Source organism: Agrilus planipennis, unplaced genomic scaffold (assembly GCF_000699045.2).
Source record: "Agrilus planipennis isolate EAB-ADULT unplaced genomic scaffold, Apla_2.0 scaffold64, whole genome shotgun sequence".
NCBI classification, from domain to species: Eukaryota; Metazoa; Arthropoda; class Insecta; order Coleoptera; family Buprestidae; genus Agrilus; species Agrilus planipennis.
This window is the reverse complement of record NW_020438927.1, coordinates 859,691-877,608: the sequence shown is the minus strand read 5'-3', so window position 1 is coordinate 877,608 and position 17,918 is coordinate 859,691. Positions and strand designations below refer to the sequence as shown.

The 17,918-nt window shown below is 32.9% G+C and overlaps 2 protein-coding genes across 2 annotated transcripts; both read left to right on the top strand.

Moving 5' to 3' along the window:
* Window positions 1-46: 46 nt before the first annotated feature.
* LOC112904332 (GATA zinc finger domain-containing protein 14-like) lies at window positions 47-1,795 on the top strand. The gene has a single exon (XM_025974090.1). The coding sequence runs from the start codon at window positions 673-675 to the stop codon at window positions 1,747-1,749; it is 1,077 nt and encodes a 358-aa protein (XP_025829875.1). The 5' UTR covers window positions 47-672; the 3' UTR covers window positions 1,750-1,795.
* Window positions 1,796-5,119: 3,324 nt separating this feature from the next.
* Window positions 5,120-6,517, top strand: LOC112904321. The gene has a single exon (XM_025974074.1). It carries the CDS (start codon window positions 5,120-5,122, stop codon window positions 6,428-6,430), a length of 1,311 nt encoding a protein of 436 aa, XP_025829859.1. The 3' UTR covers window positions 6,431-6,517.
* Window positions 6,518-17,918: the final 11,401 nt, after the last annotated feature.

Sequence of the window (17,918 nt, the reverse complement as noted above, 5' to 3'; positions counted from 1 at the left end):
ACAAATAATGGTAATAATTTCTATTATGAATTGTTAACATAAGAAAGTGAACTTTGCCAAAATACGTCACAAATCTAACTAATAAATAATCTTGTTTAACGTATTACAAGATAGTCGAAACATAGTCGAAACATAGTCGAAACATAGTCGAAACACAGTTGAAACCAGTTCAATTCAGAGTTACTTCAACAATCAATCAATTACTAAATCTTCTATATTATCAATTTTACTAAATCTTCTACTACATCAAGTTATACTAAATTAATAATTATTGGTAACTTCGATTTTAAGTTAGTGTTAAGAAATAACTGTAAAGAAAATAAATAAAGTAGTGCTACCAACAACAGTTTCAATTCTCTGCTGATAACCAGAAGTCCATTACAAGAAAATAAAATTGGTGTCAGGAGTGGGATTTCAAGAGTTGCGAGGTCGTGGATATCGGAAGCTAGGAAACAACCCCTTCAACAAGCCACAAGCACTGGAATCTTTGAAGGTACCTCCTCTTTCTCTTTGTGACCACTACAAGATTTCTCGTAACTACGGAAAGAAGGAACGGCCGTGGTCAACCCAAATAATTGGACCAAAAGAAACCTCAACGGGAATTCTGGAAGAGAATGCTGGTAACGTTGGTGCTACTATTGTGAGTACAAATTCTATTTTCGAAATTGTGTGATGCCTAATTTGTATCCGGAGCTACCTACACCATCAGAAATGCCTGCTAACGTCGAAACAAACTCTGCTCAAATTAGTATATCTTTAGAATTAGCTGAAAAAATGCTCATAAAGTTTGATGGTTCAAAGTCAAAATTGCATGAGTTCATCGATAATTGTGACAAAGCTGTCTCTTTAGTTAAACCTGAATATAAAAACATTCTTTTCGCAATAATAGAAACTAAAATAACAGATAACGCTAGGGCATTAATTAGAAATAGAACTTTTAATGATTGGATAACTCTAAAAAATCACCTTTTAGACGCTTATTCAGAGAAAAGAACTATTAGTCAATGGCAGTTGGAGCTTAACAGTTGCAAACAGAATACAAATGAAAACGTAATGTCTTATGCTAATAAAGTTGAGAATTGCTACATTAAGTTAATAAATTCGCTAGATCAAAATCTTTCTAGGGAAGCTAGGGAAGCATGCGTCAATCTCTTAAAGAATCAAGCACTAAATGTTTTTGTCACAGGGTTACAGAATAACCTTTCTATAATTGTTAAATCTCTAAAACCAGAATCATTAGAGGACGCAATAGCGTTCGCATTAAATGAAGAACAGGAACAAAAATCGAGATTAGAGATCCAAAAATACCAAAATGTTCATAATAATATAGCTAAGTTGTGTAGTTTCTGTAATAAAAGTGGACACTCTAGTTTTAATTGTCATTTTAATAAAAATAATAGTCATAGACAACATAACGTTAGGCATATTCAAAATTCTAATCCACAAAGGCCTAATAATTCATCTTTCCAAACCAATTCAAAATTTTCATCGAGTAAACCGATACAAAATAAAGTATGTTCATACTGTAAGAATATTGGACACTTGATAGGTGAATGTAGAAAAAGGGAGTATAACAACAGAATGCGGAATAATAATTTAAGTAAAACTCATTATCCTGGTCCTAGTAATTCTCAAACTCATAACTGTAATTCTTTAAACTCTCAAGTGCCTCGTCAGTCGGCCGGGATGAGATTAGCACAGACATTTCAGGTCGAACAGAATACCCAGGGCTCTTCAAATCGTCTATAGCCAGCATTTCGTCAATTAATTTAGAATCTGTAGTCTCATTCGTAAACTTAAAAGCCAAACAATTAAAANCAATAAAAAGACGATAATACATGCAAATAGACTGAAAAGAGCTCTTGTTGCAGGGTCCCAATAGGACAACTGTCAGCAGATGCACTTTATAATGTTACAGAAATTCCAAATTCAGCCGGGATTTATTACGAACACATAAGTAAATTGCGTTTCATAGAAAATCGATGGGATCTCATTTCATATTTGAATATAAATATTTTAAAGAACAAGTTAGCATTAGTTGAAAATACATACTTTAGAACACATAATTTGTGTCAATTGCAACCATATCATAATTTTTCTTTATGTCAAAATTCTTTGAAAATTCTTGCTCAGAAAATTCCACAATTACAATCAAAGGATGCAAGTCTACACGAAATTCTACATCAAAATAAAAGAGTAAAACGTGCATGGTTTGGTGGTATAGGCACTGTATTTAAAACCATATTCGGAACATTGGATCAGAATGATGCTGAATATTACGATGCCGCTATTCACGCTGTAACGAATGATGAAAAAGAATTCTCTAAGCTTATAAAAGAACAAGCGCAAGTTGTCAAGTCTACGATAGTTAACTTTAATAGTACCATAACTAATTTAGAAGTAAATGAAAAAATATTTAGTCAAAATTTCGATGCACTTTACAATTATTCCCGCGAGATAAATAAAAATTATTTTAACCTGCAGATGAAACAATCGATAGAAGAACACTTAAGTCTTTTAATTCTTCTAACATCAGAACTATATAACGAATATTCGACATTAATTAACGCAGTCCTCTTAGCTAAAACAAATCTTTTACATCCTACTATAATCACCCCATTGCATACGCAAGTAGAACCTTGAATCGAGCTGAAAGCAATTACTCAGTAACGGAACGTGAATTGTTATCAATCGTTTGGAGCGTAAAACATTTTCGGCCGTATCTTTATGGTCGACATTTTAAAATATATTCCGACCACAAACCATTGAAGTGGTTATTCAATGTAAAAGATCCGGGATCTAGGTTAGTCAGATGGCGTTTGTTATTAGAAGAATATGATTTCGAGATTCTTTACAAACCAGGAAGGACTAATCACAATGCCGACGCTCTTAGTAGAATAAAATTAGATGAAAATTCAACTGTTCAAATTAATACTATTTCAAAAGATGTGGAGGAAGACAATACTTACTCAAAATTTTTAGAAAAATGTAGAACTACTGTGATAACATGTAATAATTTAACTGAAATCAATGAAAACATTTGTTCTGCACAAACAGATATTGCAATTACCTTAGCTCTAGATTTAGAAATTGTAAATAATACACAAAAAGATATATTTACTCGCTTTTCTAATCATTTAGACTATTTAAAATCACAAAATATTGAACTTAATAAAATTTATTCTTTAAAAGCTAATGATAAACAGACCATTCATTATCTGATAAACAAAGAAAACTATTGGGATAAAGCTAACTATGAAAATATGTTTATTATGCTAAATAAATTAAAAAACGTTTTAGAAAATAGCAAATGTAATAAAATAGCCTTAAGTAGGATAGGAGATGGTTACGATCGTCTTCACTGGAATAAAGTTCGTTCATTTATAAGATTTATATTTCGTAATACAAAAATTGATATAACTATTTTTCATAACACCTTAGTTGAACCTAAAAAGGAAGAAATTAGTGAAATTTTAAAAGAAAATCATGTCAACCCTACGTCAGGTCATTCAGGTTTCCACAGGACATATCAACGGGTCAAACAAAATTATCGTTGGCATAATATGAAAAAGGACGTAAAAGATTTTATCAAATACTGTGAAGATTGTCAGCGTAATAAGTTGGTTAGACACAAAATTAAAAAACCTATGGAAATTACCACTACCTCAGATAAACCTTTTCAGAAAATATTTCTGGATATCGTAGGTCCCTTAACCCTCACCGAAAAAGGTAACAGGTACATTTTAACCCTACAGGATGACCTTACCAAATTTTCACAAGCCTATAGCATACCTAATCACGAAGCTGAGACAATAGCTAGAATTTTTGTTCAAAATTTTATTTGTAAATTTGGAAGTCCCGAGTCTATTTTAACAGATCAAGGTAAAGACTTTACTTCAAAATTATTAAAAGAAGTAGCAAAATTATTTAAAATTAAGCAAATGCACAGTTCTGTTTACCATCCTCAAACCAATGGAGCTTTAGAGAGAAGTCACGCGACCTTGGCGGAATATTTGAGACATTATGTCAACAAAGATCAAACCGATTGGGACGATTGGTTAGACTTCGCAATGTTTTCTTACAATACCACTGTTCATACATCAACAAAATTCACACCCCATGAATTAGTCTTCGGTTTCAAAGCGACAATCCCTTCTAATTTATTAAAAACCCCTGAATTTAAATATACTTACAATGATTATTTAGACGAACTCAAACTCAAAATTCAAAAAAGTAACCAATTAGCTCGAGAACATTCAATACAGGCTAAGGAAATTAATAAAAAATATTACGACAGGAAATTAAATGAAATAGATCTTAGAGTAGGCGAAATGGTCTTTGTTCGAAACGAACAAAATAAACTAGGAAAATCAAAAAAACTTACGGCGACATACAATGGTCCTTACAAAATAATAAAAATTAATTCTCCTGTAAATTATACTGTACTAATAAACAATAAAAAGACGATAATACATGCAAATAGACTGAAAAGAGCTCTTGTTGCAGGGTCCCAATAGGACAACTGTCAGCAGATGCACTTTATAATGTTACAGAAATTCCAAATTCAGCCGGGATTTATTACGAACACATAAGTAAATTGCGTTTCATAGAAAATCGATGGGATCTCATTTCATATTTGAATATAAATATTTTAAAGAACAAGTTAGCATTAGTTGAAAATACATACTTTAGAACACATAATTTGTGTCAATTGCAACCATATCATAATTTTTCTTTATGTCAAAATTCTTTGAAAATTCTTGCTCAGAAAATTCCACAATTACAATCAAAGGATGCAAGTCTACACGAAATTCTACATCAAAATAAAAGAGTAAAACGTGCATGGTTTGGTGGTATAGGCACTGTATTTAAAACCATATTCGGAACATTGGATCAGAATGATGCTGAATATTACGATGCCGCTATTCACGCTGTAACGAATGATGAAAAAGAATTCTCTAAGCTTATAAAAGAACAAGCGCAAGTTGTCAAGTCTACGATAGTTAACTTTAATAGTACCATAACTAATTTAGAAGTAAATGAAAAAATATTTAGTCAAAATTTCGATGCACTTTACAATTATTCCCGCGAGATAAATAAAAATTATTTTAACCTGCAGATGAAACTATCGATAGAAGAACACTTAAGTCTTTTAATTCTTCTAACATCAGAACTATATAACGAATATTCGACATTAATTAACGCAGTCCTCTTAGCTAAAACAAATCTTTTACATCCTACTATAATCACACCTGAACAATACGTTACTGAATTATCTAAAACCCTTTCTTTCTTACCAACTCATTCCACTTATCCAGTTCCCATTGAATTAACAAATGTTCATGAATTATTATCGTTAATTGAACTAAAGGTATTCTTCACAGGAAGTAGGCTAGTATTTGTCATATCTAACCCTCTGGTTAATCAAAATTATTTCAACTTATACCATTTGGTACCTTTGTTAGTTAAACTACATAATTCTAGTCACATCTTCATTTACCCTAGTGTCAAATACCTTGCAGTATCAGAAAACAAAATTAATTATGCGTTACCTGAAAACTTAAATGATTGTAAAAGGTTAAGTAACCAAAATTACATATGTCCTTCAGACCAAGCTATTTACTCTGTATACGCTAGACCTATCTGTGAGACAGAGTTATTACAAAAATTAGATAAATTACCGAAAGATTGCGATACTAGAGTCACTTCATTACATTCAGAAATATGGCACAAATTACATGAATCCAACAAATGGCTATATATTTTACCAAGAACGACCGATATTACCTTAACTTGTAAGAATCATTTACCGACAACTATTTATCTTTCTAATTCAGGTATAATTTCGTTAAGTAAACAATGTAAATTATATACTAGTAATACTATTTTAATAGCCAATAACCCCTCATACTTTAGCGAATATCAATCTTTTATTCCTGAATTTGATCTTCAAGAGTCAGATTGTTGTTCAAAAGAAAAACTTAATAAATCAGAAAACATCAAAATTTTACCTTTTCAATCGAATAAACTAGATAGAGAAAGTCTTAACGTAGCAAGCCTCAAACTTGATCAAATAAGCAAAACTACAGATGACTTACTTTCTCAAGAACCTTTTTATAAATCATTAACATCTAATGGATACTTCTTATATTCTATGTTTGCAATTGTCAAATTACTTTTTGTATATTTAGTTTTTAAGTTGTTATTTAGATTAAGACGTAGATGTAAAAAGAATTGTAAAGATAATCATGATTATTCCAAATGTACTAATTTTACGAATTGTTTAACTTTAAACTTATATAAGAAGAAAAACGAAACAAAAACAATATCTATTGAACTTGATGAAACAAACATTGATCATTCAGTAAGTGACGTAGAAATACCTTTACGTAGAAGTGCAAGGATTGCTAAACTGAAAGATGCACCTTGATCTTCCAGTTTCTTAAGGGGGGAGGTGTAATGTACCTACCCATAACAATTATAACACTCTGTATATATAACTTTAATAATCTATCAAATTGTTGTTAACAGTTCTGTTTACCATCCTCAAACCAATGGAGCTTTAGAGAGAAGTCACGCGACCTTGGCGGAATATTTGAGACATTATGTCAACAAAGATCAAACCGATTGGGACGATTGGTTAGACTTCGCAATGTTTTCTTACAATACCACTGTTCATACATCAACAAAATTCACACCCCATGAATTAGTCTTCGGTTTCAAAGCGACAATCCCTTCTAATTTATTAAAAACCCCTGAATTTAAATATACTTACAATGATTATTTAGACGAACTCAAACTCAAAATTCAAAAAAGTAACCAATTAGCTCGAGAACATTCAATACAGGCTAAGGAAATTAATAAAAAATATTACGACAGGAAATTAAATGAAATAGATCTTAGAGTAGGCGAAATGGTCTTTGTTCGAAACGAACAAAATAAACTAGGAAAATCAAAGAAACTTACGGCGACATACAATGGTCCTTACAAAATAATAAAAATTAATTCTCCTGTAAATTATACTGTACTAATAAACAATAAAAAGACGATAATACATGCAAATAGACTGAAAAGAGCTCTTGTTGCAGGGTCCCAATAGGACAACTGTCAGCAGATGCACTTTATAATGTTACAGAAATTCCAAATTCAGCCGGGATTTATTACGAACACATAAGTAAATTGCGTTTCATAGAAAAGAACCTTTAGAAATATCAAATAACAATAATAGTTGTCAAATAAATAAGATAGAGATAGGATCTGCCAATTCAAAATCGAGCAGGATAGAACAAATTAAGAAAACTATTCGTACCTCACATATGAACGAAGAAGAAAAGCGAGCTATTACTGATTTATGTTGTGAATTTAACGATCTATTTTTTTTGGAGGGTGATCAATTAACATTTACAGATGCTATTATGCATGAAATTCATACCACTAGTGAAATCCCTATTAATACTAAGCCTTACCGATACCCTGAAGCTCTTAAAGATGAAGTAGATAGGCAAATTAATAAAATGTTAGAACAAAAAATAATCGAACCATCCAATTCTCCGTGGAACAGCCCCGTATGGATAGTTCCTAAAAAGTTAGATTATTCCGAGAAAAAGAAATGGCGTGTAGTTATCGATTACCGTAAACTAAATTCTATAACAGTAGGTGACAGCTATCCATTACCAAATATTACAGAAATTCTAGACCAGTTAGGGCACTCCAAATACTTTTCTACTATCGATTTAGCGTCCGGGTTCCACCAAATAAAGATGAACCCTAAAGATAAGGATAAAACAGCGTTTTCTACTTCTTCAGGTCATTATTGTTNATTACTTTTTGTATATTTAGTTTTTAAGTTGTTATTTAGATTAAGACGTAGATGTAAAAAGAATTGTAAAGATAATCATGATTATTCCAAATGTACTAATTTTACGAATTGTTTAACTTTAAACTTATATAAGAAGAAAAACGAAACAAAAACAATATCTATTGAACTTGATGAAACAAACATTGATCATTCAGTAAGTGACGTAGAAATACCTTTACGTAGAAGTGCAAGGATTGCTAAACTGAAAGATGCACCTTGATCTTCCAGTTTCTTAAGAGGGGAGGTGTAATGTACCTACCCATAACAATTATAACACTCTGTATGTATAACTTTAATAATCTATCAAATTGTTGTTAAATATTGGTAAGGAAATGAGTAGACAATTATTTACTGTATTTCATAGTTATCATTATTAATATTAGATAAAACTGCAATTAACATAATAGATAATGTCCAGACTTTCTAAATGTTTGAAGATGATAATCACGATTCTCTTGAGAAACACAAATAATGGTAATAATTTCTATTATGAATTGTTAACATAAGAAAGTGAACTTTGCCAAAATACGTCACAAATCTAACTAATAAATTATCTTGTTCAACGTAGTACAAGACAGTTGAAACCAGTTCAATTCAGAGTTACTTCAACAATCAATCAATTACTAAATCTTCTATTTTATCAATTTTACTAAATCTTCTACTACATCAAGTTTATACTAAATTAATAATTATTGGTAACTTCGATTTTAAGTTAGTGTTAAGAAATAACTGTAAAGAAAATAAATAAAGTAGTGCTACCAACAACAGTTTCAATTCTCTGCTGATAACCAGAAGTCCATTACAATCGTAAGTGATTTTATGGCGTAGGCAGCTACATTTCTGTTTACAATAATACTCCTCAGGTCCGAAATTTCGTTAAATTGGTTGCTCATATGTGATGCGATCTCAATCATTTATTTTTGTTTGATGCTTCACACGTTACTCATTTTATTCCTTATAAATTTTTACTTTATTTTAAAAAAAATTAACAAAAAGCAGTGTTTCTATATATTCTTTTCTGTATAATTTCTAATTTTACGACTAGTTTTAAGTGTTCGTATCTATTTCATTCTTTTCATGGTTTCTGCCATTAAGGTCTTCTGTATTATATTTCCATTACTAGCAGACATTCTCTTAGAGTTAAGTTGTATATTTTTGGGTAGTTGATAGATTTATTAGGGGTAATTGATTTGGACCACCAGTCCAGTTTTGGGTCTTCAACGATTCATCGATAAGTGGATCGCACATGTTCTGCTTTGCCTTGTTTTGTTTTTGCTCTCCTTTTCGAGTACCGGTGCATCGGTTGGGTGATATTTAAGTTTTTCATTTTCGTAGAATTCATATATATTATAATACAGAGATAGATAGATACATACAACATAAAGCACCAAAATACATATTCAGATCTTGTTACTGTAAATTCTGATAGTTTTATTATATTCTCAGGGCCTAATTCTTGAGTGTCGAGTGAAATGGTTTATGATATAGAATAGATGATTACTAATATTACCATCTCCGAATAGGAATGTCTATACTCTATTTTAGATAAAATGTTGAATGATTGTTTGTTAATATGTTTTGTGATAATAATTTTATCTGCTTCTATTGTCATTAAAATGAATTTTCAAAATGATTTTAGCTAGAATGTTTTATTCTTATGCGTTTATTTGAATAATAATCCGAATGTTTATCATTATTGTAAGGTGATTATTTTATGAAAATATTACAAATATTATACGGTTACTTCAATCCCAAGCAGGGCATGACAGAATCCATGTCTGGGCCACGATTGGGATACTACACTTTTTACTCAAGACCAAATCAATATTAATTTATAACCCTCTACTATTATTATGTTTAACAAAAACAATGGTTATTTCACACTTTTTGAAAATATGAATTTAGGACAAGATTTTATTTAAATTTTTATAGTTAATCAATATTTCTTTATATAACTACCACCTAATGTACACTGAATTTATTTAATTTACATTAATATTAAAATGGCCAAAGAATGATAAACAAAGTGAATCGGCCCCAGAGAGATATGTAAATAATTTTTTGAGGGTATATTGAGTTACGTTAATCCTGAACATTTTTAACTTCTATTTATTTTTGGTTTTGAATAAATCTAAAAAGTGGAAAATCAGAAAAAAAAATCTCAACAACGGCTTAACCGTACCCTCTTTGTGTAGTCTAAGTCCAAAATATAAACTGTTAACTGTTGACAAAATTTAGTTACTGAGCTTTTTAATACGTCGCTATGGAGTCGTTCCCAATTGTCGGATATCGCACTATTATTTTATATAACTTTCGTCGCGGATATAAGATTGTCCGTCGTTAAGAACCACTGAGAGATGGTATTTAAATTTTAAACGTGGACTGTTTAATTTAGAAGACGATCCTCGTTCAGGCCGGTCGACAGAAATCTTGACCGAAAAAAACATTGAACTTGTGAGAAAAGCTATAACCAAAGATAGACGAATCACTTATAAACAATTAGCTGAAACCCTGAAGATCTCCGAACGAAGTATTGGAAGAATTATATCGAACCATTTAAATGTTAGAAAACTTTGTACCCTGTGGATACCCCACGAGCTGACCGACGCTCAACGGGAGGAACGCGTAATTTGGTGCAAAAAAATGTTAAATGACTTCGAATCGGGAGAACACAGTGCTGTAAATTCAATCGTTACAGGTGATGAAAGCTGGCTGTATTTTTTTGATGTACCATCGAAATCACAGAACAAGGTTTGGGTCTTCGAAGGTGAAGATCAACCGATACAAGTGAAAAAATCACGTTCGGTCGGAAAAAGAATGATGGTGTCTTTTTTTTCGTAAAACGGGTTTAGTAGCCAATGTTGTGCTAGATAAGCTGAAGACAGTCACAGCTCGTTGGTATACTGAAGTTTGTTTGCCACAGTTATTTACAGCGTTGAAAAATCTCAGACCAAAGTCTCCTTTGCGCTCATGGTACCTTCATATCGACAACGATCCAGCGCATCGTGCTCAGCTAACTCAACAGACTTTTCAAGAAACTAGAATCCAAGTATTGGACCATCCACCTTGCAGTCCTGACTTGGCACCATGCGACTTTGGTTCTTTTCCATTTGCAAAATCACAACTAAAAGGACGTAAATATGCTTCGGAGGAAGAGTAAATCGAAGCCTGGGAAACAATATGTGATTCCATTGAAAAAGAAAAATGGGAGCATTGGTTTGATGACTGGTTCTTGCGTATGGGAAAGTGTATCGAGTGTGGTGGAAAGTATTTCGAGAAACAATAAATACTTTTGTCATACGACAAGACTTATGCCGTGACCTACGTACAAACGAAAGTAGCTGTAAGTGTTTCTGTTATAAAAATAGTGGATTTATCAAGTTGTTTCATTTGATCACGCTTTTCCAGGAATGGGTCACTACCACTGATTTTAATGATATTTCGTATGATTCAAATAATATTACTAATACGTTTGTTGATAACATACTAAAAGATCTTCTTAATGACGATAATTTAGACAATGAGGATTCTCATAACCTAATACAAACTTCTGCTTCTGAATTAAATACTTCTCAAGACATAGTGTATTCCCAACTCACGCCGTTAAGTCCATTTTTGAGAAATAACTTCCCAACTCAAACTGCGGTCGTTTCTGAATCTTCTCAAGCCCTTGAAACAGTGTCATTTCATCTTCTTAATGAAAATTTTCAAAATTATGATTTACCAGGAAAATCTGACTGCCCAAACAAAATGTCTTTGCATACTACCCTCTGCAACCGTACCTATATACCGGAAACAAATTCTATTGATCGCGAACTTGAGGATGACGATAGCAGGGATGATGATTTTGATATTAATGATTATTCTACCATTTCCACTAGCTCTACTTCTGTGCATTCTTCTTCGAACGAAAATTTATTACCTAAAGAGAAACAATTACATACCAGTCATAATACACCATTAAAAGATATTTTAAAGGAAAATACGTTAGATACTAAATCAATAATAAGAAGACAACTTATAAGAAGTGCTGAGGGTAAAAAGGTTATTCGATGTAGGTATTGTGGTGAAGATATTGCTACAAGAAAGAGTCTGTAATTGGCGAAATTAACTTCGTTTCTTTCTATTTGGAAACGAAAACAGACGATATTAGCTTCTTAACACACAAGTTGCTACAAAAAATTCCATGCGCCATGTAAAGAATGATCAAAGAGAGGTTGTAAAAATTTTTGAAAATCCAAAAGGCAGTAAAGAAAGGCGTAAAGCATTTGCAATACTGAGACACGATACTAACTTTGAGCTTTTCGTTAATGGGACTGTAAGACCTATTAGGCAACAAAGATCTTCTCAAGCAAACAATAGTACTATCCTTGCATATATTGCAAAGGATTGTTTTTAAAGTCATATTTAAGGAGACATACTAAATCATGTTCTTGTAAAAAGACAATAAGAAGCACCGAATCACAAAGAATTAACCACTTAAGTCAGTCACAAACTGTAATGGCATGTGCAATGGATCCTACTAAAGTAATTTCCAAAATGAGAATTAAGGAACAAGTATTCAAAATAATGAAAGCAGATGAAAGAAGCTTCGAAGCAAAGAAGGACCTTTTGATAGTTCATTTCGGGGAATCATACTTAAAAAAGCATAAGAGGGAGCGTATGATTTACGCTTACAGCAACAAAATGAGAGAGCTTTCGCGTTTGTTAATTGAATATAGAATAATAACGAATGGTAAGGAGGTAAGCTTTAAAGATGTACTTTACTCTAAGAATTTTGATAACTTTGTAATTGCGACAAGAAACATAGGCGGCTTCGATTATACTGATAAGAATTTTAAAGCACCTAGTCTTGTAATGCATATGGGAACTTCTTTAAAATGTTTGAAGGAGAGTAGTGGATTTAGGTGTAAAACAGAAGATGAAAAAAGGTATGGATCGGAAATGTCAAAAATTTTAAAAAATAGAAACACGCTGGAATACAGAGTTGTCGTCGATCGCTAATAAAGATCTTGCGGAAAACATTGGAATGAACCATTACTTTTACCGTTGGTAAGCGATATTCGAAAATTTCGTGACCGTGTATTGAAAATGAGTGAAGAAAGCACCCTTGGTTTGGACAATACAGATAACCCTAACGTTAAAGATTACAAAACATTAGTACATTATGTATTAGCTTTATTGATTCTGTTTAATCGACGACGGATCGGTGACGTACAGTATTTGAAATTGAATGATTATGAGAACGATAGAAGAAGCAATACGACAGATTTTGAAAATGTACTAACAACTGCAGAAAAAGCACTAACAACTAAATACTTTTTCTGGAAATTCTTCAAAATTATATTAACGTTCTTCTGAAACATCGACCGAAATTTATAAATGCAGACAATAACTACCTATTTGCGGTTCCTGGAAGCTCTATTAAATGGGGTAAGGGAGATGTAGCTATAAAAACATTAGCAGATAAGTTGAAATTAGAAAATCCACAAGCAATAAGAAGTAACAAACTAAGGAAGCAAATAGCAACGATAATGCAGTTGTTTAATTTAACCAAAGATGAGGCCAAACAGTTTGGTAACTTTATGGGGCACACAGAAAAGACCCACAATGAATTTTACGAGTACGTTTGTGTAACAAAATAGATCAATTAGAATTTAATACGCAAATTAATTTTGTAGGCTTCCGGTTGATATTTACCAGACCGCCAAAGTATCCAAAATTCTTCTTATAATGGAAAAAGGATCATTACCAGCTGAATATAAGGGAAAAGCATTGAAAGATATTCATTTAGACCTTGAATCAGAGTATGTAGACGAAGGTGGCAATAATGACCATGGTAAGAATATTTACCACTAAATTCTGTAAAAATAAATTATTTAATTGTTGAAGAAGGGTGCCCAGTTTCTGTAGACATTGAAGACAGTATGGACTTAAGTGAAAACTTAGCTGGATGTTCTGGAGTGACAAATAAAAAAAAAAACAATGAAGAAAAACGACAAGAGCAAGAAATTGAAAAAATTTTGATCATATAAATTTAGAAGAGACTGGTGAATCAATTTATCTGTTCCTTATTTTAAAACATTCATTAATTTTGTCTTTGTTATCATGTAATTACAATTATGTCAATTTTTAGTTCTACTAAAAAACGAATTTTAATTTGCACTTGTTAAGGTTTTATCCACATTCAAGAATTACATTCAATTAAGTGACACATGTAATTTTATTTACAGCTACAAATCCAAATTCTGGAACACAAAAGAAGTTTTCTGAAACAAGTCAGAAAGTAACCAAAAGAAGTAAGAGAATTTCTTATGTTTTTTAGTTTAAAATTATTCGCAATTGTTTTAGTCTGGAGTGATAGTGAAATAAGATTAATAGAAAAGCATTTCGCATCATTTTTAAAGAAGAAGAAATATCCCTCTGGCAACTTAATTAAAAATTTCATCAAGAAAACTGAAATAAACAGATCACTACCAATAGTTAGATCTAAAATACAACATCCAATTAAACAAAATCGATCCTGTTAAATTATTTGTGCGATTTCGTTATCCTTTGTTTAAATTTTAATAAACCTTTTAAGTGACTACATTTTTTTACTACAAGTATCTATATGCACGGATATATTTTGTCTTATTTTGAGTCAGTTTTGTTTTGGCCAGGCCTGTGTGCAGTACTGTTTTGCAATTGCTTTAAGTGTACACTTCTATTCAGCATCCATTTACCCCCTTATCTTTATGCAAAACAGTAATTTCGGTATTTGTTTCATGTTTTTGTGATGTGTCTGCCTGCTATATGCCGTTTCGGACTGCTAAGCGATGACCCGCGTAAGTTAAAGTGGTTTATTTAATTCGTAATTAATCCTAATTTTACAACTTCTTATGCGCCAAGGACTGCTCTTACCCATAGATAACACGAATTTTATATTAAACGCTAATTAACGTCTGAATCGTACCGCAAATTGGCGCCTACTTTCGGTAAATAGTAAAAACGTCACATCTTTAGCGGCCGGTTTAGCTCCTACAGGAATACAATCTGGAATTTCTGGACACACCGTCTTATGCGCCAAAGACTGCTCTTTCCGATAGATAAAACGAATTTTATATTAAACGCGAATTAACGTAGGAATTGCACCCCAAATTGGAGCCTGCTTTCGGTAAAGTATAAAAACGTCACNAAAAGTTTTGTGACTAAGAACAAAATCAAATGATAAATATTATAAGGATATCACTGTCAACGGAAAACAAATGAGAGCTTACATAGATTTTGGTTCTACTTGTAGTTTAATTCGTAATTCAGACGCAGAAAAACTTCATGTAGGAATTGATAGAAATTGCGATACATGTATACAAGGCTACGGACCCAATAAGACAAAAGCGATTGGGAAAGTCTCGTTAGATATAACAGTCGATAATATTAACAAAACTATTGAAGCTTTAGTTGTTTCGGATCATCTACAAGAAGTCCCCATTCTCCTTGATCAAACATTTACGGAACAATCTAATATAAAGGTAATAAAGACCAGTGAAAGCCTTCGATTTGTTAGAGACGAAAACATTCAGGTATCAAAAGTCCCACTATGGCTTTCTTCGTGCACAGTATTACCACCAAACCATGCTGGGAATGTACAAGTATATAGTAAGGTACCGTACGAAAGAGATTTGTTGGTAGAAGCATGCATGAGATACGAACTGGGAAAAGAGTATGCTATTCTTAGGGTTATTATAAAAATTCAAAAGGATTCTTCCTCTATACTTCCTATGTTTAATCTATCAGCGGATGATCTCGTTCTTGATAATAAGCATCCACTAGTCAGAGCATTTCCGTATACCTACCAAAATGAAAATAATGAAGAAGCAACCTTTCAGATTAAGACTACCAACCTCCCACCATTAGACGAATCAACTGTTAACGTTGGAAGCAATGATCCATCTTCAAAAAGAAAACTTTTCGACTTGTTACACGAATTTCGAGATTGCTTTTTAGAATCAAGAGGAAGACTAGGGGTAGCTAATTCAGTAGAGCTAGATATTAAGCTGAATGATGACCAGCCCTTTAGGTACCGACCATACAGAATGTCCGAACATAAGAAACAGAAAGTGCGTGCTATTGTTGAAGAGCTTCTGGGAGCAGGGATAATTAGACATTCTGAATCACCATATGCTTCGCCAATACTTCTGGTGAAGAAGAAAAACGGCCAAGATAGGATGTGTATTGACCATCGTAAGTTGAATATGAAGACCATCAAAGACAGATATCCATTACCACGCATAGATGATCAAATTGATAGACTCAGTGGCAGTAGAATTTTCTCCACTTTAGACCTAAGTTCAGGCTATCATCAAATCCCCGTGGCTGAACGTTGTAAACATCTAACAGCATTTGTAACTCCAGACGGTGAGTACGAGTATAATCGTATGCCATTTGGATTTTGCAATGCACCAGCCGTCTTTCAACGCTTGATGAATAAGATATTAGGACCTTATCGAGAAATTGCCGCAGTATATCTTGACGATATAGTGATCCCTAGTAAAGATTTAGGCGACAATCTCAAAAGCCTTCGAACCGTTTTACAAATCCTGCGTAACGAGGGTTTAACTTTGAATATTCAGAAGTGTTATTTTCTTTATCCATCCATAACATATTTAGACTTTGAGATAGATGAAACAGGTGTTAAGCCAGGCAACGCCAAAATCGAAGCAATTCGTCACTTCCCAACTCCAACAACTGTAAAACAAATTCGTCAGTTTATAGGTCTTACTGGTTACTTTAGGAAATTTGTACGAAATTACGCCGCAATCTTTGGACCATTAACTAATATCACAAAAAAGAGCGTCTCTTGGAAATGGGAGCATGCTGAAAACGCTGCTTTTAACAGTTTAAAAGAAATGTTAGTCAACAGACCCATCTTAGCATTATATGATCGTTTTGCGCCTACAGAAATCCATACTGACGCTAGCCAAGAGGGAATTGTTGGAATTTTATTTCAGAAACACAATCAAGAACTACGACCTGTAGCGTATTATAGCCGTCATACCAACAAGGCCGAAAGAAATTATCATTCGTTTGAATTGGAGACTTTAGCTGTGGTCGAGACTTTACTAAAATTCAGGGTGTATTTATTAGGTATTGATTTTAAGGTCGTCACCGATTGTAACGCGTTAAAATCAGTCCAAAAGAGATCTAGTGCCGCGAATAGCACGTTGGTGGCTGCAACTCCAGGAGTATACGTTTACCGTCGAGTATCGCCCAGGAAAACGTATGCAGCACGTTGATGCTCTTAGCAGGAATCCGTCCCCGTTGGAAAAATAACCTCTTGAGCAGGTATTCAGAATTAATGAAGCTGATTGGATATTATCTGCGCAACTTTCCGATCAAAAGATCCAATTAATTCATAACATTTTGTAGCAACCACCAACAACGGACTACGAATGCAACATCCATAAAAATTATGCACTTCGTAATGGAAGAGTGTACCGAATAACTGTGAGAGGTATACAATGGGTGGTACCAAAAGGTTTCAGAAATTAAGTTGTGCGTTGGGCACATGATGAATCTGGGCATTTCGCTGCCCAAAAGACTTTGGAAAACCTGTGCGACCGTTATTGGTTCCCACGTATGCGCGAATATGTTGAAAGATATATTGCAAGCTGTGTCCCTTGTTTGTATAGTAAGATCCCCTCAGGACGACGTGAAGGATACCTACATCCAATTGCGAAGGATCCGATTCCTTTCCACACCGTGCATATCGATCATCTAGGTCCATTTCAAAAAACAACGAAGGGAAATGCGTATTTGATTGTTCTAATCGACGCCTTCACAAAATATGTTGTTTTAAAGCCTGTGAAAAACACCAAATCGAAAGCGGTAATCAAATTTCTAGAAGAAATATTTGATATCTTTGGTGTACCAACCAGAATCATAACAGATAGAGGTACTGCCTTCACATCGAAAAAATTTAAAAGTTTTACGAAGCAATATAATATTCGCCTAATATTAAATGCTGTAGCGACACCTAGAGCAAACGGTCAAGTTGAGCGAATGAACCGGACGTTACTCT